The sequence below is a fragment of the Silurus meridionalis genome, chromosome 4, assembly GCF_014805685.1.
Source record: "Silurus meridionalis isolate SWU-2019-XX chromosome 4, ASM1480568v1, whole genome shotgun sequence".
NCBI lineage: Eukaryota > Metazoa > Chordata > Actinopteri > Siluriformes > Siluridae > Silurus > Silurus meridionalis.
This window is the reverse complement of record NC_060887.1, coordinates 15,495,620-15,519,234: the sequence shown is the minus strand read 5'-3', so window position 1 is coordinate 15,519,234 and position 23,615 is coordinate 15,495,620. Positions and strand designations below refer to the sequence as shown.

At 37.1% G+C, this 23,615-nt stretch overlaps 1 protein-coding gene across 3 annotated transcripts in view; it reads left to right on the top strand.

Annotated features, from left to right (window-relative positions):
* The first annotated feature begins 2,229 nt into the window (after positions 1 to 2,229).
* Positions 2,230 to 23,615, top strand: part of LOC124383804 (transmembrane protein 65-like) — a 30,681-nt gene continuing 9,295 nt past the window's right edge. The window contains exons 1-4 of one of the 3 annotated variants that reach the window (XM_046846130.1): positions 2,230 to 3,260; positions 17,270 to 17,314; positions 18,768 to 18,835; positions 20,129 to 20,183. In XM_046846130.1, coding sequence (XP_046702086.1) covers positions 3,041 to 3,260; positions 17,270 to 17,314; positions 18,768 to 18,835; positions 20,129 to 20,183 — 388 coding nt within the window. In that variant the 5' untranslated portion in view covers positions 2,230 to 3,040. The remainder of the gene's footprint in view (positions 3,261 to 17,269; positions 17,315 to 18,767; positions 18,836 to 20,128; positions 20,184 to 23,615) is intronic. The other 2 variants (XR_006925280.1, XM_046846129.1) reach the window with 2 other exon arrangements.

The following is a 23,615-nucleotide window of genomic DNA, read 5'->3' as shown; positions in this document are numbered from 1 at the left end:
GGTCTAATAAACTTATTTCTAATCCTGTCCATTCTTGTCACTTCCAATGAGCATCTCAACATCTTCAGCTCTGTCAATCGCTACAAATCCTTTTCTTTGTTCCCTTCACCAACATTAAAGTCTGCCCCAATCACCAATTGTTCTTTCATAGGTACACCTTCTACCACTTCATCTAACTCACTCCAGATTTTTCCTTCTCCTCCATCTCACAGCCCACTTGTGGAGCATAGGCACTGATGACATTTATCATCACCCCTTCAACTTTCAGCTTCACGATCATCACCCTATCAGAAACTCTGTTCACCTGCACTACATTCTTAGTGTACTCTTTCTTCAGGATCACCCCTACACCATTTATCTTTCCATCCACACCATTATAGAACAGTTTGAACCCACCTCTAATGTTCCTGGCCTTACTCCCTTTCCGCTTGTTCTCCTGAACACACAACCTGTTTATATCAGTTATCTCTCCCTTTACCAGTCATAGTACCAACATTTATTGTGCATTATTTACTCCACTCTCCTCCACTTCTCCTTTCCCATCTCCCTCCTCTCCTTCTCCTCTTTTGGCCAACAGTAGCCCAATTTCTACCGGTACCCTGTTACTAACAATACTTGGGGCGGTCATTGGTAATGACCCGGGCCTCGACCAATTTGGTATGAAATTTTAGTTTTGTGATCTGCATATTTGATTTGGCACGAGTTTTACACTGGATGCCCTTCTTTACACAACCCTCCCCATTTATCTGGGCTTCTGACTGGCATTAAGAGTGCACTTGCTTGTGCAACCCTAATGGCTGGTTTGTACATATCAAAAAGCTACAAGGTGAAAGCATGCCTGAGGAAAAGAGAAAGAGTGTGCTGGTACCGATCTTTAAGAATAAGGGTTGCATTGTGTGTTTTTTGGATTTAGAGAAAGTGTATGACAGAGGTACTGTATAAGGAAGTCAGGTGTGTCAGAGAAGTATGTGATGGTGGTGCAGGACATGTATGAGGACAGTGTGACAGCAGTGAAGTGTGCAGTAGGAATGACAGAATGGTTCAAGGTGGAGGTTGGACTGCATCAAGGTTTGGCTCTGAGCCCTTTACTGTTTGCAGTGGTGATGGACAGGTTGATGGACGAGGTAAGACAGGAGTCTCCCTGTACAATGATGTTTGCGGATGATATTGTGATTTGTGGTGAGAGTAGGGAGCAGGTTGAGAAGAGCCTGGAGAGGTGGAGGTATGCATTGGAGAGAAGGGGAATGAAAGTCAGTAGGAGTAAGACAAAGTACATGTGTGTAAATGAGAGGGAGGGCAGTGGAGTGGTGCGGTTGCAGGGAGAAGAGGTGGAGAAGGTGGAGGAGTTCAGGTACCTGGGGTCAACAGTGCAAAAGTAATGGAGAGTGTGTTAGAGAAGTGAAGAAAAGAGTGCAGGCAGGGTGGAGTGGGTGGAGGTGAGTGATAGCAGGAGTGATTTGTGATAGAAGAGTATCTGCGAGAGTGAAAGGGAAGGTTTATAGGACTGTGGTGAGACCTGCGATGTTGTATGGTTTAGAGACAGTGGCATTGAGTAAAAGACAGGAGGTGGAGCTGAAGGTAGCAGAGCTGAAGATGTTGAGGTTTTCGTTGGGAGTGATGAGGATGGACAGGTTTAAAAATGAGTTTATTTAAGGGACAGCACATGTCCCTTAAATAGACAAGACAAGGTGAGTGAGGTGAGATTGAGATGGTTTGGACATGTGCAAAGGAGGGACATGGGGTATATTGGTAGGAGAATGCTGAGGATGGAGCCACCAGGAAGGAGGGAAAAGGAAGGCCAAGGAGAAGGTTTATGGATGTGGTGAAGGAAGACATGCAGGTAGTTGGGTTGAAAGAGGCAGATGTAGAGGACAGAGGTAATGGAGATGGATGATCCGCTGTGGAAACCGTTAATAAGCCGAAAGACGAAGAAGAAAAGGCTACAACTTAGTAATTTATTTGTTAAATCAAAAGACAATTGTAATTAGTATTAGTAATTAGTAGTAGTTTAATTATTAGTATAATTAATTTAGTGTTAATTTTATAAGTTAAAGATACTCTATTGAGTAAGATTTGCTTTGTATCACCCTTTATTATTATTAATTAATTATGAAATAAAATTTTGTTGTTGTTGTTTTTACAATAATCGACGGTTTTATAACTACGCGTATCATAAACACCCGCGTTGTACTCGAGCATCATTAATTACTAATTATAACTGTCGCCATTTTGGAAAGGTCAGAGACAGTCGAAGACTACAAAGTAATGCAAAATAAACCGCGTTATATTTATTAATAAATAAATAAATCCTAATTAAGCCAGCAATATTAAAGCTGATTGTATGTTAAATCGTCACTGTGTGATGAAGATATAGTGTGTTGTGGAGTTTGAGTTTTTATTTTATGAACAAATACACAGACTAATAATCATAATCAGTAATACAAAATGACTGATATAAAAATGGTGCAGTTTAAGTGTAAAAATTTTTTTTCAACAATGCATATCATAAAAATATTTTCAGGTCATCCAGTGTATGTTCAGATCTTGCACTTCCCATGATGGCTGACAGACGCGTCTTGTGTGGTTGTAGTATACATTTACTTCCGGTATGAGGGTCGTTTAAAAGTGGGCGGGTACAGTATAGACTGTACTGTAAAGTGGACGTAAGCGTCATGAGAGTGTCGTCATAGCTACGCAAAAGCTCGACACAGCAAGTCCCGTTCCACAGGGAGAATATTTCTCGGCTTGCGCGCGCGGCTGTCTTGTTGTTGTTTTTTCCCGCAGAAATGAGATGAATGAGAGATGCCGCTCTTTGGGTGACTTTTCAAGCAATTTCATTAATCGCCGCGTTTTTCGGAAGAGCGTGAATAAGTCCGGTCTGTAGATGTTCCGTCGAGCTGATTCGGAGTGTGTAACGGTGTTAACGGGACGCCTCTGGCTCCACCGCACACTCAGCGCGTGCTAGAGCGTTTCGAGGCTTCTCTGTGCACCTCTCTTGTCCCCGCCACCCCGGTGCCGAGCACGCGCGTGTGCGAGAGCGATGATGTTGCCGTGTTTGCGCAGAGTTCTGCGGCCGGCTCTCGCGCTCCGCCCGTCGTTTGCGCCCGTTTCTCACCTGGGCACGCACGCGCGCAAGGAGCCCATTGATCCGCTGAGCTCGCCGCAGGGTGCGCGAGACTTCATCTACGGCCTCCATCCCGCCGAGCGCACGTGCCTGATGCGGGAACTGCACCGGTTCGAATCCATCGCCATCGCGCAGGGTGAGTCCACAAACAACACAACTCTTTCTTTCTTTCTCTCTCTCTCTCTCTCTCTCTCTCTCTCTCTCTCTGTGGTTCAGGGCAGATCAGTGTGGAGTTCCTTTACTGTCACAAGTCATTTATAATAATCTGAGTTGTGTTTAATTTGTAGTTTAATTTGTAGAATTTGTACAACTCGGCCCCGCCCCCTCAGTAATATACTAATCTGCTTGGCCACGCCCCGAATACGTTTATAATGAAGCTGCATTGTGGACACGCACTTTTGTTCCCTTTATGCACCCGTTATACACTCTCTATGTGCACTCTCTAGGCTTTTCCCATCTGTACGCATCTATATCTCTTTATGCCTACTAGAACCCTCTCATGCTCCCATTAATGCACCCACTATGCACTCTCTATACACCGACCAGGAAAACATTTTGACAGTATAACATTATGATCAGTGAAGTAAATAACACTGATTTATCTCTTCATCGTGGCACCTGTTAGTGGGTGGGATATATTAGGCAGCAAGTAAACATTTTGTGCTCAAAGTTGATGTGTTTGAATCAGAAAAATTGGTGATTGTGATGTACTGCAGCTCTTGTGGGCTCTTCCCAGTCTGCAGTGGTCTCTCAAAAGTGCTACAAGGAAGAAACAGTGGTGAACCGGCGACAGGGTCCTGGGTGGCAGAGGCTCATTGTTGTACGTGGGGAGTAAAGGCTGACCCGTGTGGTCTGATCCAACAGACGAGCTCCTGTGGCTCAAATTGCTGAATAAGTAAATGCTGTTAATGCTCGATGGGTCAGAGCTGTTTTGCAGCAAACGGAGGTCCAACACAGTATTAGGCAGGTGGTCATAACGTTAGGCCTGATCGATGTGTACATGGAATACTCTCGCTCACCGTGTCCTCTATAAACTTTCTAATGCATCCTTCATACCTCTTTCCCTGTATGCATCCTATACACTTCTTTATGCTCCCTCAATGCCTCCATTATACATCTCTATGCGCACTTGCTATGCTCTTTTTTTTTCATTCTTTTTGCACTCTTTAATGCAGCCTTTATATCTTTGTATACCCTCTGTACTCTCTTTATGTGCATCCGCTATGCACTCTCTCTGCTTCCTCTATGCACTAAATATGTGCATTTTATGTAACCTGTAATACTCCCGCACTTTCTATATGCCCTTTATACACTATTTGTGATGCACCTTCTAATGATGATATGTGTACTCTCTGTTTAGTCTTTAATTATCTCATGAATGCACCCTTTCGGCGCAGTATATGTCCCTCTATGCATCTGTAACTAAGTGAATTTTAACAAGCATAGTGGTGTTCTGGAGCAGTAGGTCTTAGTGAATGATCATTATGACATTTTTACGATGTGGACGTACCAGGGTGTGTTAGGAACATTTTGATGTGTGTTGTTAATGAATGTAAATGGATCATCTACAATCAGCAGACAGAAACAGCGTTGTCATGGTTACAGGTATTTTTTTTGTTTGTGTGTGTGTGTGTGTAAGAGAGAGAGAGAGAGAGAGAGAGAGAGAGAGAGAGAATTTTCAAGCATCTTGAAAATAAAAAAAACCTATTAAGAATCACATACAGAAGCACAAACACTGTATGACCTTTTTACTCAGACATGGTGTGTTGTGGCAGTCAGAGCTGTAGCTTTTGGTTTTCTGACATCTTCAGAACAGAAAAGTTTACCCTTCTTTTGGGTTTCTCAGTAACAAAAAAACGACAAGCTGCATTAAATTTGAACAGAATCTGAAAAAAGTGAGGGTTGGGGGTGACTGATGAAGGAATGACTATTCAATTAAATTCATATTTATTTGTATTGCGCTTTAAACAATGAGCATTGTCTCAGAGCAGCTTTACACAGAAAATGTGGTGATAAAAGTGAAGATGTTCTTTATAAGTGTAAGTTTGTCTCTGATGAGGATGCCGGTGGCGACTGTGGCAAAGAAAAACTCCCCGAGACGGCATAAGGAAGAAACCTTGAGAGGAACCAGACTCCAGAGGGAACCTTTTGTTAGTGAGAGATCATCCAGGAGTTAAAGCTCAGCACAGCTTTCCTCTTGCCCTCTTACTTATCAACTGAATGGAGAAAAAATCCCCCAAAAATTCCACTTTACCTAATGCTGAAAATAATTCAGTTTGAAGTCCGTGTGTAAAATGAAATTTGCATTGAACCCACAGCTGTAGTACATAAACATTCAACATGGTGTGATCACAGTGTCAATATAGAAAGTGTAGAGTCTTCTTTAAGGAAGGCTGATGGCAGAAAGAATGAAACGCTCACAGTCGAGCTCAGTAGGACGAGATGAAACCACCAAGGAGGATCTCAGGTGTAATAATGAAGTGTAAATAAAGTACAGCACATTTTACACTTTAATAACAAAATATAAACCTTCAGCTTCACCCAGGAACAAATGAAGAGTGGATAGTGCTGCAATGTCATCCTTTTCTCTAGGGTTAAAGAACTAATGATCGCAAAATCATTTATTGTGAAAAATGTGACAGTAATTGAGAATTTGTAAATTAAAATCAAAAACTGGCATGTGTGTTGTGAAATCGTGACCCAGAAAATCCCAGAAAATCATGATCCAGAAAATCCATCTAAAAAACAACCAAGATTAGATTGGATCAGATTAGACTAGGTTCAGTTGTATTGTCATTGTGCATGCTACATGTACAGAGCCAATGAAATCTGGTTAGCATCAAACCAGAAGTGCAAAAGTGGCCTATTTACAATAAATAGCAGTATGTTAGATGAAAGTATTGGTCCATAAGTACAGGGATGAGAGTGATTATGTATAGAAGGTGCAGTAGGTAATAAGATGTAGTGTATATATAGTAATATTCAAGATTATGCACAGTGATATGGGGCTGCCACCACCATGCTTCACAGTCAGGAGGCACACAGGTGTTGTGAAAATCATCTTTTCTTAAGATACCATGTTAGTTATACCTTTTACTTTCTTACACCATCCCACTGTAAAGAAACACACGTTGTTCATTCAGACTTTTCATAGGAATTACGATAAACATCTCTTATCCCTGAGAGACAGACAGATGTGATTCCCGTCTTTTGTGAACCTCCACCTAGTTACCATGGATACTTTAATTGCCAGAATTTTTCCCAGTGTCTGGGCATAATCCTGTAGAGAAAATACAATCTGGCCATGATCAAATGTATTGCAGAATGTTTTAATGTTTACATTACTTTTAATTTAACAATTTATTATTGGTATAATATTATGTCATCATGCAAGCCGATTTTGACTTATTTGTGTTCTATTTTTCCTTCTTTTCCTTCTTATTACATCAGCGTATCAAACTCATTTGTAAAGAATGATTTTTTTGAATCATGCTGTCAATCATCACTACTGTATTTTTTATTTAAATTTTTAATTCTTTGTCGCCAATTTATACATTATTTATGTATTTTAAAATAATAAAATTGCAATTCTTACTACAATACAGTACATTTAAAAACAGTCCCGTCCTGCCTCCATCATTACTCTTTTGAAATCATGTACAATATAATGTTGTTTTAGTTTGAATGCAGACGCAGGTTTGCAGGTGTCATGTTTGAAATAATGGTTATATTATCAGGCTCAAGTGTTTTTAGATCATCAGTGGAAATATCTGTGGTTTGTTGCAGCATTCTTTTTCATAGACACTGAATATCATCAAGCATCACATGGTCTTCCGACCAGCACTGCGACATCCCCCTGTTAGCATTTTATTTCTGTGGTTTAAAGGGAGTGTCACCTTCATGTCTCCGTGTGTGTGTGTGTGTGTGTCTCCTTTTATTTTGCATGTACATACTGCGGTGGCTAATTATAGAGAAGACCAGCATGACCTTGAGTCGGAACATTGATGTAGCGGCGAGGAAGTCACATGTCGATGGGCGATGAGGTCTGATTTCCACTGTGCTCTTTTTGAATAAATATCCGTTTCATTTATTTACCATGAAGGTTGAAGGCATGTGTTGTGTACTCTATAAGGACATGTCGGTTTTTCTCCTATTTCCTGTGAGCATGGCAGTACTGTACTGGGACATGTTTTGGAATAAAACATTTAGCACTTTTAAAAATATCTCTTGGTAAATAAAAAAAAAAGTGTGATGTAGGGATGGAAAACCACTTCCAGTTATTCAGAATTCACACCCAGAATAACTGTAGCATGAGCACTTTTGGCTTGAATATGCACTAATATGTATTTTTAAATGGTTATATAAGTCTATGAGTAAGAATAGCAATCCGAAGCTTTAGTCAGGCATATCCATTTGGTTTGAGGAGTGGATCCACATGTGATCAACTGCTGTCAAAGCTTCTTTGTAGTCAAGGTTTGATACTTTGTGCATTTGACATGCTTTTCTGCTCACCACAACTGTACAGAGTCATTATTTAAGTTACCATCGCCTGCAAGTGTTCCTTTAGCAGGTTACTCTAATGATAATCAGTATGTTAAGATTCATTTTTTAGTGTAGATTATTTTAATTGTTTCCATTTTTTCTATGTCGTTAGCGAAGTACAGTAGTTATAAAAACGTTTTCGTTAAATCCTCCCTACTTTCGGCTTATAAATGGATTTGTTTTCTAGCCATGAACGCTCAAAGGATAATAAATATTACTTTGCAGACATTATCCCACAGTCTGAGATTTAAACCACCCTCAAGCTTCACAGCAAATTACAGGTCAATGTGATTTAAGAGCAGAACCTTCTGATTAATGCCATTTAAACGTCTCCTAGTCTATTGGGACAACAATTAGGAAAGTTTATACGCTTTTAGGGAAAGAGGCTTATTTTTATTCTGTGTTGCCCTTGCTTGACGGAGCATGCCTGTCACGTCACATCCCTGAAGACATATTATGTTATTATTATTCCTGTTGCTTTTAGCAAGCATCAAATTTTGAAAAACTTTGATTGTCTTTTAATTGTCGAGTGCCTCAGAGATGAGCTAGACAGCAAGCAAATGGGGAAACGGAGTTCACAGAGTTTGAGGCGAAGCAATCGAGACGATTATTAAGACAGATTTTTTTGTCCAATAATATGGTGTTCAAACTTATTCCGGTGATTAATAATGTTGGAGGAAGTGTAGATCACTCTTCACAGTGTACCCATGCTTTCCAAAATACAGAAATAGTATCTGTGGAACTTTTCTAATGTTTAATTCCCAATTTTACACTCCTATGCAAGGTTCCTCAAGGACTCATTGGACTTTATTATCCTCGTATGGATATCATCTGTTTTAAAGTTCCTCATTTAACCTTCAAGGGTTCTCTTAAGAGGAAATCGGAGAACCCTTTGCTATACATTTTTTTGGTTGTTAAATTTACCGATCAACTTTTACATATGATATTGTTTTATATTTTGTAAACCTAATTCATTCGCCATTTAACTAATGTTTCCAAACCATTGGTATATCTTGTGTAAAAACAGTCAGTATTTTACTTTGTTCACAAACAGCACACATTTTATATATGATAAATATTTTACACAAAATGAAATTGGCTTCTTGACTCATTTGTAACCAGCCGCTGTAAATTTCTTTTTTAGAAGGTTTTAATTATGATACATCAGATTGCTACTTTTAAGCCTTGCACAAGGCTCCAATCAAAATGTCTTTGAACTCACAGTTTTCTCGAAAATGTTGATGTTACGTAGAAGTGAGAGTGCACACTTTTAAGGCAAAGCAAGCTGTAGGTCAAGTAACTAGATTAAAGTGAAACTTAATCCAACAGAAGAACTGGATCAGATCTGATTGATTTTGGAACTTGATTCTTCACACGTTCACATTGATCCTGTCCTAAAACCCATTTACTGTTCTTCTCATCATACATCTAAATAATCCAAATGTTGTTGATGTACGTTGCTTACGTTAGTTTAAGCCTACAGTCTCGTAGAATCTACATTGACTGATCTACTGTGAAGATCTAAGTACCCAATCAGAGCATGAAATAATTTTTGCATCTAGGTTTGTAAATGGATGTTGACTTTTACAGCTGCTTTGCTTGTTTATCCAAAGACGAGTGCACGCTCTATCTACTTAAATGTGGTATGTATAAAGGTATCTATTTAAAAGATTGTATTTCAGCTACAATGATGAGATACACAGGTTCCTTTTATAGAATTTGTGATGGATTGTAAATGGAGTTTTCAACCAGACAGATCCCTGATGTCCTTTGGCATAGGATTTAAGTAGTATTTAAGCCATTCTGTTTTCATTCCCTTTTTTCGATATCATTCTAGTAGTATCAAGTAGTCTTGGGGGATATAAACAGCCCCGTTATTTTCTGTATCTTGGGTATTCTTGCTTGTCTTGGTGAAATGTGTCCCTGTTTGCATCCTCCGTGTCAAGTAAATGGTTTCAGTGAATTTCCATTGCACAGCAAGTAACCCGAGACTGTCATCATGGAAAACCTCTCTTAAGCCTCTCATGGCCGCTTCTGCATAATGAGGTTAAAGAATGATGTTGAGTAATCATGACTGGATAATATTGAACTGCTCATGTTTAACATGGACCTGCTGAATCATTTCCCATTAGGGTTATATCAGCACTACGTTAAGGGCATCCAAGGGACAGGTTCTTGATTTGCTCTGTAAATTACAAATCAAAATTGTGAATCAAAATCGAATCCAGCAATCAAAAACAAGTAAATATTCATCAACATTCTTGAATGAACAAAAGTAAAACTGAGGACGCTTATGGTTTAAAAAACTGAACATGGCACACCTGGTGCCAAAGATGCAGTGCAGGCATTCATGAATCTAATGCATAATGTGGCCAGGGGTTGTGTAATCTCAGGGCTAAGAGTTCTACCTTTCTTCAGTCTGGTGCCCTTTTTTTTTTCACTAAACATATCCAAGAACTTCCTAATTGAACAAATGATTATTTGTTGCTTATAACTATTTTGGATGGGTATAGACAATGTGTGTTACAAACCCCTCTTTTAAGACTCCTCAAAGAAGGGGGAAGTAACATAAGGCAACAAATAAAATGAATATAATTAGTCTATAATCAGACACAGGTCAACAGAACATCACCCAAATCACACAAAAACACAATTATCACCGTGACTGGTTGGACATCAGGAGCACATGGAGCTTCAACAAATGCCGCAAGCATTACATAACATCATCACACTGGTGGACAGCAAGTAGAGCTAGCCCCATATCATCTCTAAATCCTCCTCTAATGCTCTCTTTATTTCAACCCAGAGAATCAGTACAGGACAGGCCACAGGTGTGCAGGGGGGCGGAGCTTAACCTTGGAAGGAGTGGTTAAACCCAATTATTGCAAACAAGAACAACACCAGACACAACAAAAAAGGTTTAGACCGTAACAACCGGTATTTTTTGGACCGGTACATAATTGGATATATTATATTTATTATTTATAATAGTAATATTCATTAATGTAATTAATATATATTTTTATTTAATTTAGCACATTTTCATAAATCAGTGCAGTTTTTTTTTTGTAATAAAGTTCAGTACTATTTTACATGGAGTGTTTTTTATATGAGTGTTTTTTTATGCAGTATTAATTATAAGAACGTTCGTAATTAGTTAATTATCGGCAAGTACAATCCAACCTAGCTATCGGGATCAATAAGCCCCGGTATCTATAAGCATTATCGGTATCTGTGCCGGTATTTATAAAATGTAAACTGACGGTTCAATGTATAGATTTATAAACAGTAGCATTTCTTCACCCACAATCCTCTGCTGTCTGGTAAAAACACCTCTTAAAAGTTAATAAAGCATGCAGAACCTTCAGGAACACATTCCATACTTGATCCACAGAAAGGTGTAAACACAAAGCTGTAACCTAAACCTCATTTGCCTCTAGAAACCATAATGGTCCTGAAGGACAAATGGCGTGTCTCTGAGCCAACTACTAATCTAAATAAACACCTTTTTTTTTTTTAGCTCATTCGCTTTTATGGTTCAGCATGAGAGAATGAACCCGAGCAGTCAAGGGCTTTTACAAATGATCTGCAGTTAAAATCACATTTGAAAGAGTCGGTTGAGAGCTCATGGAGATGGAAATGGGAAAAACAAAGCGAGAGGACTGATTTGATCATCTAACGATGACCCTGATGACTTTAAAGCTTTGAAGTGAGAAGTTATTGTGAAATTCTTTGTACAGGGTGATTAAATTCACTGTATGATTTTAGAGGACAATGTCAATGTAGAATATTGTCGTTAGTTTTCCTTTTCAATACCAAGAAAAGTATGTTTCTAATTTGTGATTCTTCAAATATGCCTTAATAGGCAAAATAACAGGGTATTCCTAGGTCTTGTTTTTAAATTCAATGGCTGCTAAGCTCTACTTTTGTAGGGAAGATTTTCTATTGTTTTCTGCATTACGTTTTGTGCGTTATCATGCCGGCTGGTTTTACTGCACACATCTGAGGGTGATGTATGTGCTTGAGTCTGGAGCTGCATCGATGCTTTTTCTCCTCCCAATCTCTTTGTTTTCTGTTTACAGCAGATAGTATTATACAGAGATTTAAATTAATCCTTAGTCCCAATTGTTATTGAGGTTTGTCGATTTGTAAAATTAGTGTACTGTTTACATGTTGTAATTATAATTGTAATTATAAAAACTGCTAAAGGGAAATTTTGACAAGATTTTTACATTACAACCATTCATTTGTGAAATTGCCTTCAGTCCTAATATAATGAAGAAATTAGGGAGATTGACAAAAGGCGGTGCTTTAAACCAACTAGGAAACTGCTGGGATCTGCTTTTGTCAGCTTGCTTTCACTTTTCCTTTAATCAAATAGTCCGAATCAGATGAATGGCTCATTAGGTGAACTGAAAGTGCAGCTGAATGTCTCACCAGATGTCTTTGCTCTTTTTTTAAACAAAGATTCAAAAGTTATGGTTTAATTAAACTGGTGGTTTGCCATCTGATGTCTGAGGCCCCACAAATGTGCTGTATTTTTACTTTCTAAGATTCCAGTATGTCACAGAATAGATGTACAGATGTGCTGAGGGGTGCTAGGTGGCCAATTCTGGACCATGTGGCATGCCTGTGGTCTGGTTTGGGGAAAAGAAGAATAAAACGTGACTGGAAACAGAGTGTCCAAATGAATTCAGATTGGTGGTTTTATTTTCTCATTATGCATGTAATCTGTCCAACATGGCACTGTCTTCTGTCCTGTAAATCATCTATTTACCTTTCCAATGAGAAACACAGCCACAAAGCACAGATCTACAGGAGGACAATAAATTATTCTGGTGATGCTAAAATTTGTGCTGCCATTCTGTTTTGGGTTTACAGAGAAGGTACAATTCAAGACAAGTCGAGTAGGCTTTGTCATTTCAAACATATACACTGCTGTACACAGTGAAACAAAACAATGTTTCCCCAGCACCAAAGTGCTTCATCACACAACATAAATTAACAAAAGGAACAAGAAACTACACATAACTATAAACTAACAAATAACATTTCAACAGTTCAGTTCATTTCATTTTGCAGTATAAGATGGGAATAAGATAAGACTCTAGATCTAGATACACAATAGGTGTAAAGAATGAGGGGTATAAACATTTACAATATGTAATATGCACATTGTATGTGCAAAACAAAAAGTTATATAGGGTGATTATACAGTGTTCTAAGGATGTAATGTAGAGCTCAGTAGGGTGATGGTGGATGGAGAAAAGCTGACCCTGAACCTGCTGGTTCTCGTGCGTATGTTCCAATAGCTTTGCGCAGACATCTGCTGTGGTGAAGGTGCTCAGGCATGTAGAAGGGGGTGCGTTGGGTGATTTTGATCACCTTTGCAGGGCTTTGCATTCAGACACAGTGGAGCCTCCATACCATACAGTGATAGAGCCAGGATGCTTTTGATGATGCAGCATAAAAAATATATATAGAAGAAAAAAATTTTCTTGTATATTTAGTATTACTCTTTAATAATCATTAATTATTACTTGAATTACTCGATGGAATAATCAGTAGAATACTGGATTACTAAAATAATCGATAGCTACAGCCCTTATATATATATATATATATATATATATATATATATATATATATATATATATATATATATATATATATATATAATATAAAACACAGGGGACACAGGGACTACTTGCATAAATGTTTAATAAGCATCGCCTTACAGAAACTTCACCCTAATATTTTATTATATTGCAGTGTCCTCCAGTTCTGTGCAATCAGCATCTAGAACCCAGCCACTATGTTTTTGCTATTCATCCATATTTTTCAAATTGAATTGACTGTAAATGCAGTGCAAAGAATTTCAGCTAATTCAGAGTCTCCTACAGAGCGTCATGTGGAGTCTGAAACACATTAGTGGTGTAAGTGGGTAAATTTCTGCACCATATTGATTTACACAAGAGTGAAATTGATCTTCTCGGATAGTCCAGAAGTTTCACTGGGTCTTCGTCTCCAGCTTTATTAACCTCTTAATGGCTAGGTAAAGTGTGATTCCCATGGGTAAAGCAAACCATGTGTAGTTTGGGATCAATATAATGTGCTGGAGGTGTTCTTCAACATCTGTTCTGCCCACACATATTAGAACACCAGATCAACTTTGGTCCAGTGTAAAGTTTATTGATTATTTTTAAAACAGTGTGGTAAACAAATAATATATTGAGTTCTGAATGTTGATACATTTTCTGGAACAGCAGTTTAGACAGAAGAGCAGTAGAAGCTCACATTATTTATTTATAGTTAAATTAATGATCATTTTAATGTTATTGTTTCTATAGCAGCAACTCATGTACAGGGATGTGTATGGTTAATAATGCACTAATTATTAAAATGTTTTGAGAATGTTAAAGATTTAACCTTTATGGAAGTCATCTCCTGTATTAGACTTTACACTGTACAATGTCCCTGTAGTAAAATACACCAAGTTGCTATTATTTATGTTTATATTTGTTATTACCATGGATGCTGTGAACTGTTGCTGTACATGAATCACTTAAATAGACCTGTTCTTCCAACACCATCATTTCTATCTCATTTATTTTAGGAGCACTGCAAAATTGTCTGGCTTAAACGACAGATGTTTTGACTCCGGCCTGCTGTGACAAAATGTCTGCAATATTTTTGTTCCTATTTTAGGTGTATCCTCCAGACACACTTCAGACGCACCTCTATGAGTGTCCATCATGTTTGCTGAGAGTAGAGAGATGTGCCAGTGATTGATGACTGGTGTTTAGTAAGTCAGGAGAATAAGAGCTGATGAGGAATGACTCATCGTGTTTGTGCTAATGTGACTCAAAGAAATGTGCGATGAGGCCAGCTCTAATCGTTGTCTAGCATTAATGGCTCAGATTCTTTATTCAATTCTGCAATATGCTCGTGAGAATTAAAATAAAGTAGCCAAGATTACCCACAATGCCATTAAGCATGTTTATGGAGTGGAGGGAGTGTGCCACTTTCTATCTATTGCATTTATGTGGAAATGAAAATTGCTGATTATCAGTGATTATTATTATGAATAATGAAATGAAATGAATTATGAAATGATGAATTAATTCACAATACATTACTCATTTTTTAATAGTAATTATAACTTTGTTCGGTTTGGTAAAACCTGATTAGATATAAAGATTTGAAATCATGCTATGATATTTTTTCTGTGTTGCTCATGTTATCTACTTTGAGGGTCTGAGGAGGCTGGTTAAGGCTTAGTTTAAATATGACACAAGAATGCCAAGTTAGCCTTAAAAAAGCCAGACCTTGATCAAACATTTTTCAAACATTGACATGAACAAACTGCATTTACCAGATTTTATTATTAATTCTCTATCGGTTCTCCATTACTACCTTTTATAGACACTATTTGATGAATTTTCTTTGGCACAATGGCTTTTTACAGTAAACCAAGCTTACATTTCATGCTGGAAGCCAGTGCCTAGAAGTACAAAGGGTTGATCAGACCCTAAAGGTTGTAGAGAAAAAAGCATATAAAAAAATACCTGAGGATGAGAAATATCTGCTGAGTGTGACACACCAGCAGAGTGAGAGAATAGTGGATGGTGGAGCTCACAGAGAGAAGCTAAGACTGAAATAAAGCCAGCTTTGGGGACAGGAGCGTGACAGCTCCACAACCACTGGCATGACAAACAGTCTAGGTATTCTTAGATCTGTTGCAGGTCTGAGCACTTGTGTTCCTCATTTACATGTGTGACTAAAATATTGATAAACAGGGCGGCAAATATATATTGTACTACATTGTCTAGATCCTGACTGTCTGAAGACACTCAACACACACCTCTGAGCAGCATATCTTTGTCTTTTCCATCTGAATGTTATTAATCTCGAAATATTATTAATATTAATAGTATTTTACTAGCTGTGCACTCAGATCTGCTTCAAATGTTTGTCTTTTTCCTCTTCTTAAGACAGAAAAACACATGACTATAATTTTCAGGGATGCAAACAAACATTTTGGCCAAAAAGAAATAGCTGATATTAATTATATACTTGTCTAAGGCTGAACTTAATATTCACTGATGGTAGATTTTATTTTCATGTTATCCAAATCAAAACATTTGTTTTGTTGCAATGAAGGGAAGGGGCGGAGTACTACTAAAACCAATGCATTAAAAACGTATGTTATGGCTTGTTATGTCTAAGGTTCTAGCTTTCGGTTTGCCTAAATCTTTATGGCACATGTGTAGTCCCTCACCAATTAAGCTCATCTGTTGTTTAGTCTTTATGTTTTGGTAAATCCCAGTTTTGAAGGTTTGAATTTGTAATTTGTAGTCAATCCAAATTTTATTAGTCGACACACATTTTCATAACCATAAAGACTGGTACTTAAGGGTCTTTCTGATTATGAAAATTTGTATTGATTACTAAAATTTTGATTGACTCTTGGATAGATCTAGACATTAGAGCTTAAAATTTTAGTTAAAACTGCACAGTGATTGTCAGCAGTAGAGAGTTCAAAACACTTGTACAAATAATTCCATTATTCCAACATTGTTTGTCTCCTTTAGGCTGATAAATTGTACTGGTGTATTTTAATGTCGGGGTTTGTACTAAAATATACATGAAATTGTAGAGACAATTAAATTGTTAAATTCCACAAACCTGCTATGTGGTGACATCTCTTTGGCCCTTGCACTCACTATACACTCTTTACTTTGACATGAAGCTTGTTTCTAAAAGTTTTTGAAGTTAGGAGTGCTCATGTCGAGGCACTTTAATGAGCTTCAGAGGTGGGAGTTCGGACAGCCGATTGTGCCAGCTATGGCTTGAAAACTTGACTTCTGCATGGAGCCTTGTTTCTTTTAGGAGTGTTTTCCACGCTGCTGAAAGTGTTTTGACTGCACACTGAAGACTAATATTGGTGTTCTTGCTGTGTGATTCCGAATCTGAATGTTAAAGGGAAGCTCTTTCAAAAGTTCTTCACCGCAGTAGTTCTCATTAAGCATCCAGAATTCAGCTGTGTTATCTAATGACAGGTGGCTCTCAGCCAAAACACAACAGTCACTGGGATGGTAAAATTAATCCATTTCAAAAGCAACCATCAGTTTTGTTGTCAGAGTGAGTGGGGCTGCTTCCAAGTGTCCCTTTAATTCTAACAGACCGTCTACTGTTAATTAGCTATGACTTTTTATTACATTCTGCTTTTACTCCTAGCCATGTCAATTTGTCTCTGATGAAGCAAATTTGCCAAAGAGTCTCAAATGAGTAATAAAACTCTGTTATCTTTTACAAGACATTAAAAAGAATACACTGTTGATGTTACATTTGCTTTGGGTAATTACATTTATTTTTAATTATGCAGTAGTCGGAGTAAATAGATTGTGTGTAGCTGCATGTTACAATTGTAGCTTGTATGCCTTCTTGTGTGTGTGTGTGTGTGTGTGTGTGTGTGTGTGTGTGTGTGTGTGAGTGTGAGTGAGTGTGACAGGTCCAAAATGACCTTCACTTATATGTCCTTACATTGTGATTTATGTCACAGGAGATAATGTGGATATATTTTTCTTCCTGTCCTTGCAGAGCAATTGGAAATGGCTCCTCCAACCACAGCTCAGCTGAGATATGGTATGTACAGATGTCTTTTTAAAATTCTCCTTATTCATTATTTTTGTCTGTGATTATAAGTTTATAGGTTTAAGATTTTTACTGAAGTCTGTTTTTCTTTTTATGTTTTATGTACACGGCTTCTGTGTTGCCTGAGATTTAAATAATAGCTCTCACACACACACACACACACACACACACACACACACACACACACACACACCTGTCTGTATAAATTTACTAACATTTTCCTTAACCAAGTCATTTTCCTCTTAGCGAGGAAGGCTGACAAAGGTGTTGAATAGGCAAATCAAGCTGAAAAGCTGAGAAGAAACGCACAGCATGTTTTACCTTTCTTTCAGTTTTTTCTTGCTTACCTAAGCTTTATCCAAGGCACAGAATTTATGACCTTCTTTACTTTTCTTGGCTGCTTCTGGGAAGAGCTTTTACTTTATTGCTATACATGGTGTCTAATCGAGATCAGCAGTATGTTATCTAATACGACTCTCTTTAAGCATTTTTGCTGAGTAGGACTAAAAGACAGGTTGGCTGAAAAAATAATCCTTAAAAATGTTAGTTAAAATGTTAATGTAAAAAACATTAGTTTTAACACTTCTTATATCATAGTCTGTCTGAATACTGGATTTTGATTGGCTGAAAGGTCTGCATTCAAAACATAGACCAACACACAGGTAGTTATGGTCAGTTTGATCACTGTTAAATTATGATTTTTGTTTAACTTAAATGGTAAATATGGTCATTTTTATGAACTAAAGATTACATTTTCGTATCATGCGTTAAAAGCACGTAACACACACCTAAGTCTTAGATGATGCCCCACATAAACCTCTGAAATATGTAAGCACAGAAGACCTTATGCTCATTGTAAATGTCCATACTTGCTGATAGTGCACACGCTTACGTCAGTCTTTTTAAAATATATTCTTAAACACATTAACATATTTTGAAAAACAGCAAAATACCATGTCTACTGACATTCCAGATTGATCGACTAATACTATGTAATTTAGTCATATCAGCACTGAAGTGATACATCTTGGACATTTTCAGGTTGAAATGGTCATGGGTATGAGTGAATGTGTGTTAGAGTATGTCAAAGGCCTTTCTTATTGTATGGCTCAAGCCATATTTTGGTGTTCCTGTCATTATTTCACAACTCTATACTTCTTATTTAGAGAGGATATTGAAGAGCATCTTAAATAGCTGTTTTACTTTCAGTAACCATATCTGCTCCACTGTCCACTCTGACACGGACTTAATTATTATATTCAACATCCCAAATGAGCTCCAGAAGGTCACAAAGTGTGTTATGGTCATTGACATAATTACAGCTCTAGTCTTCTATAAAAGTTGTCTTTCTTGGAAAGAACATTAAAGAGTTAAGTGATCAGTACAGCTTTAAAAGATAAGCTCTCATGATGGAATATTTATTTATCATCATCTTTTTTTCCAGTTTTGCTTCACAACGCTATTCCCTTTATCGGCTTCGGCTTCCTGGACAACGCCATTATGATTGCTGCAGTAAGTGAACATTTTCTTTTTTGCTTATTTTTAGTTATTAAAACACTGGAAGTGTATTAATCAAGTTATTGGGGCTAATTTATTAATTTATTTGATGAATTTAGTGAATGAATGAATTATATTAATTGTTCAGTATTTATTTTAAAAGAACTATTGAGTTAATTTGGATAAATAAATTCAACATTCCTCACATAAAATTGGATTGAAGTTTCTTAATTTGCAACTCCATAACAATTTAATAAGCAAATCCTTAAGTTAAGACAAATAGGATTTATTGTTCAATAAGGACAAAAGTAATTGCTGCCTAAAAAAGGAGTTAAGTGTTACACTGTGTGGGTGTGACTACATGTACATTTTCGTGTGAATGTTTTAAGTAATTTGGCACATGATTTTTAGCACACTTTTTTTTTTGGTAGATTTGGTTTAAATATAACATGTAAAATATATGAATAATATACATGACAGGGTAAAATACATAAAACTAACACAAATGTTCAGGCATAACATTATGACCACTGCCTAATATTGTGTTGGTTCCCCTTTTGCTGCAAAACAGTCCTGACCAGTCGAGCATTAACAGCATTAACTGCATTTTCTCGGACAACTCGGCCCAGCCTTCGCTTCCCACATGCATCATCCCCACCCTGTTGCCGGTTCACCAATGTTCCTTACTTGGAGCAATTTTTGATAGATACTGATTACTGCTGACTGGAAACAGCCCACAAGAGCTGCAGTCATTTAGCCGTCACAATTTGGCTCTTGCAAAATTCACTCAAATACTTACACTTGCCCATTTTTCCTGCTTCTAATATCAACTTTGAGGACAAAATGTTCACTTGCTGCCTAATATTTCCCACCTAATAACAGGTGGCATGATGAAGAGATAATCAGTGTTATTCATTTCACCACACATAATATTATAATGTTATCCCTGGTTGGTGTTTAACAGATCGTCCAGTATTTACAAAGCTTCAAATAAGACTTTCTCTTGCACAAATTATCTTGATATATCCATAATCTTATGGCCTATTAGCCAAATAATTGCAATTATAAAAAAAATCTAGACAAAAGAGTGTTAATGGACTTATACATAAAATAAAGCTGATAATGTTACTAATTCACAAAATCTCCAGAATAATGAAAAACAATTTTTAAAGAAGTGGTGCAGTAATTTATATCTTAAGTGTTTGATTTAATTTATGCAAAGCGTTTTATGGTGTTATGTTAGAAAAAAAAAACATACAATTTTTTTGGAAATTCTTGGAGGGTAATCTCAGGTGTGTTTATTTCCAGGGCACGCAGATTGAGCTGTCTATAGGAGTAATCCTGGGCATTTCAACTATGGCAGGTACAGTTCAGTTGCTTTTATTTGAATCAATATTGTTTTTATGCATTTATTCATGTAATGTATAAGGCAGTTAGAAGAGATTAAGTTGCGTACATGGTCATGAAAACAATTCTTTTAGCTAGGATAAGAAACTTTAGTAGCTATATAAACAAATTTACATTGAAATAACATATTTTGCAAGCTAACTGAACTGGCTGCATACAGTACATGAATCACCAGTAATGCTCAAAATGTGGTCTTTTCCTCAACCTTTTTTCTTTTCTTTTTTTTTGGAATGCATACACAGTAAATTAGAAATAAGAAAACTTATTAGAAAAATTATTAAAATCATTGTTATTATTGTTATTATTTACCCCTTTTTACAACTCTTTCCTTTAAAGAAAACTTGGACAAAACCAGTATATCACAAACCAGTACAACAAATCACCTGATCACTTCTTACTGATGTGCACCAATGAAACACCTAATTACTCTGATTTATACACTCCTGTTACACAGCCGGATTTTGTGTGTGTGTGTGTGTGTGTGTGTGTGTGTGTGTGTGTGTGTGTGTGTGTGTGTGTGTGAGGAAATTGTTCCCCACTGGGGACACTGAGACTAACATTGGATTATCGATGGTGATTTCTACAGTTTTATTTATTTTTTGTTGTTTTTTTAGCTCTGGAAAGAAAGGCACGCTGGGATTTTTTATTGGGCTTGATCATAAAGACAAAAGCATGCACACACACACACACACACACACACACACAGGTTGCTGTGTCAGTAGACTGATTCAATTTGGAGCTATTTGTTAGCATTAGTCAGGGATGTGTGCGTGTGTGTGTTCAAGGGAAAGAGAGAGAGAGAGAGAGAGAGAGAGAGAGAGAGAGAGAGAGAGAGAAAAGCACTCTAGTTCTTTCCTCTTTTGTTTAGACACAGCATTTATTGGTAATGCTGTAATTACTGGCAGTGGTCCTCTGTTTTGCAGAAAGAAATGGCACCCTATTATCTTGTCTAGCAACAGGAGTACAGATCTTATAGTTTGCTTTTGTATTAATTTGATGTTTAATATAAATCCAACTAACACTTGACCCATAGATATACATATTTATACTGTGTGATTTCAGCACTTTTTAAAGATTGATGCACTTTATGATAGTGTTTGTTTTTAATGTCTATATACTCAGTGAAGGTCCTCTAATGATAAACCTGCGATTAAAAAGAGCCAGAAAATCATACATTCTTCAAAGTAAGATTGAGGTAATAAGGGCTTTTCATTTTCTGTCCATTTAGCATGTGTTGTTTGAGTGGTGAAGCTCATACTCATTAATTTTTTTACCCTGCTAAGAATTTGGACACAGACTGAGAATTCTTTGAAAGCGTGTGAGGTTTTGTCTGTGAGAAGAGCATCAACTGTGTTCAAAGTGCTTGTGTGGTCATGCTGATATTTTCTGCACTTAATGATAAAAAAAAAAAAAAAAAAACATTGTGACTAACTGGATCTTAAACTAACTTGAAACCTAAAGCATCTTAAAATTATTTTCTGATCATTACTAAACTCAGATTAATTGCAAAGAAGAAACCATGTCTATTAAATTACACCTGATGAGGAAACCTTACTGTTCTCTCCGCAGTGCAGAAAACATTGGGGCTCTGCAGGGAATTGTGGTTATATAAACATGCAGCCAAACCCAGATACCGTCTCATTTCACAAGCAGGTCAGGACTGGAAAAGGCTGTATTGATTGAACTTGTGGATGTGGAACAGCAGCACTGAAGGGACAGGAAGCAGTAGACTGTTAGCTACTGGGAGAGTGAATAAGGACATACAAGCAGACGGCAATTTTACACTCAGCAGTTCGGCAAAGCTGAAGCTTTCTCTCTTACTCTCTCTTGCTCTCTCTCTCTTGCTCTCTCTTTCTCTCTCTCTCTCTCTCTCTCTCTCTCTCTCTCTCTCTCTCGCTCTCTCTCCTTTCTACAAAATTCCTTTGTGTGCCATACAATTTAAATTGCTATGCTTATTTGGAAAAAAAAATTTTCAGCAAAAAGAGAAAATACAGACAAAATACTCTTTACATTAATTTGTAATGAAAGATTAACTATTCAAATGAAAAACAAAGTGCACAGAAAAATACTGCCAAAATACTATAAATGAGTGTTTTGAGTATGCTGTGAAATATGTATATAAAATGCCTGACCAAAAAATACACCAACCGGATGTAACTAAGCAAACAACAGTAAAAAAAACAACAGTAGAACTCAAGCAATTGCACATGCAAAAATATCTCAAGTAATTGTGACTTAATATCTGTGTAACCTTAAGAAAATCAATTCACTTTAGACTAATCATAAAGGCTTCAGATTTCTAGGGAGCCTAAGGACTGGAATGATCAGAAGCAGATGAAGTGATGCACCCATTATGCCCAGTTCCCACTGTCAAGCTTGTGGGGAGAGAGTTATGATCTGAGGCTGCATCAGTTAAACAGGTCTAGGTTCGACTACCTGAATATACTGAACGACCAGGTTTTTTAATCAATTGATTTTTTTTTCCCCTGACGGCACAGGCATATTTCAAGACAACAATGCCAGGATTTATCAGGCTCAAAATGTAAAAGAGTTTCATCATAAAGCATAAAACCTCATTTTTTACATGGATTGATCTTAACCCTATTAAGAAACATTGAGAATCCCCCATCGTCAATACAATATCTCGGCAAAAAATTAACGCAACTCTAAATGTTGTGACAGAAGTTTATCGAAACAATGTCACTGCGAATTCGTGCTGAAATCAAAGCAGCAACTAAATATTAGTGTGTGCCTTTTTTTTTTTTGGCCAGTCAATGTATAATATTTCATATAATACCCACAATAAATAAAGACAAAATATTAATGCAAAAAATAACAGAAAAAAACTAATTGAATAAAAATGTATATAGATAAAAATACTCCATAAAAAAATATTTTTTAAAAATAAAGATTTGTTTAAACAATGAATACAGATAAAATCATTTTAAAATCTCATATTTATTAAAACAATCTGAACAAATAAATAAATATTGGTTTTAAGCCATGACCAGGAACTTGACTGCTGGAAAACTTTTATGTCTAACACGATATGGCATATTTTAAACAAACCTAACTATAATTTCTCTGCAGTGTGTTTGAGAGGAGAAGAAACTGTGTTTGTCTCGAATCTTAGATTCCTTTGTATCAGTGAGATCAGTGGAGATGTTTCCGGATTGCGGAAAAGCTTGGGAGGAAGTTCAAACAAATCTGCTGTGGAGCCATTTTCTTTGTTGAATGAATAGAAAATACTGCGGTGTGTGTGTGTGTGTGTGTGTGTGTGTGTGTGTGTGTGTGTGTTTGTGTGTGTGTGTGTGTGTGTGTGTGTGTGTGTGTGTGTGTGTGTGTGTGTGTGTGTGTGTGTGAGAGAGAGAGAGGAGCGAGAGAGAGA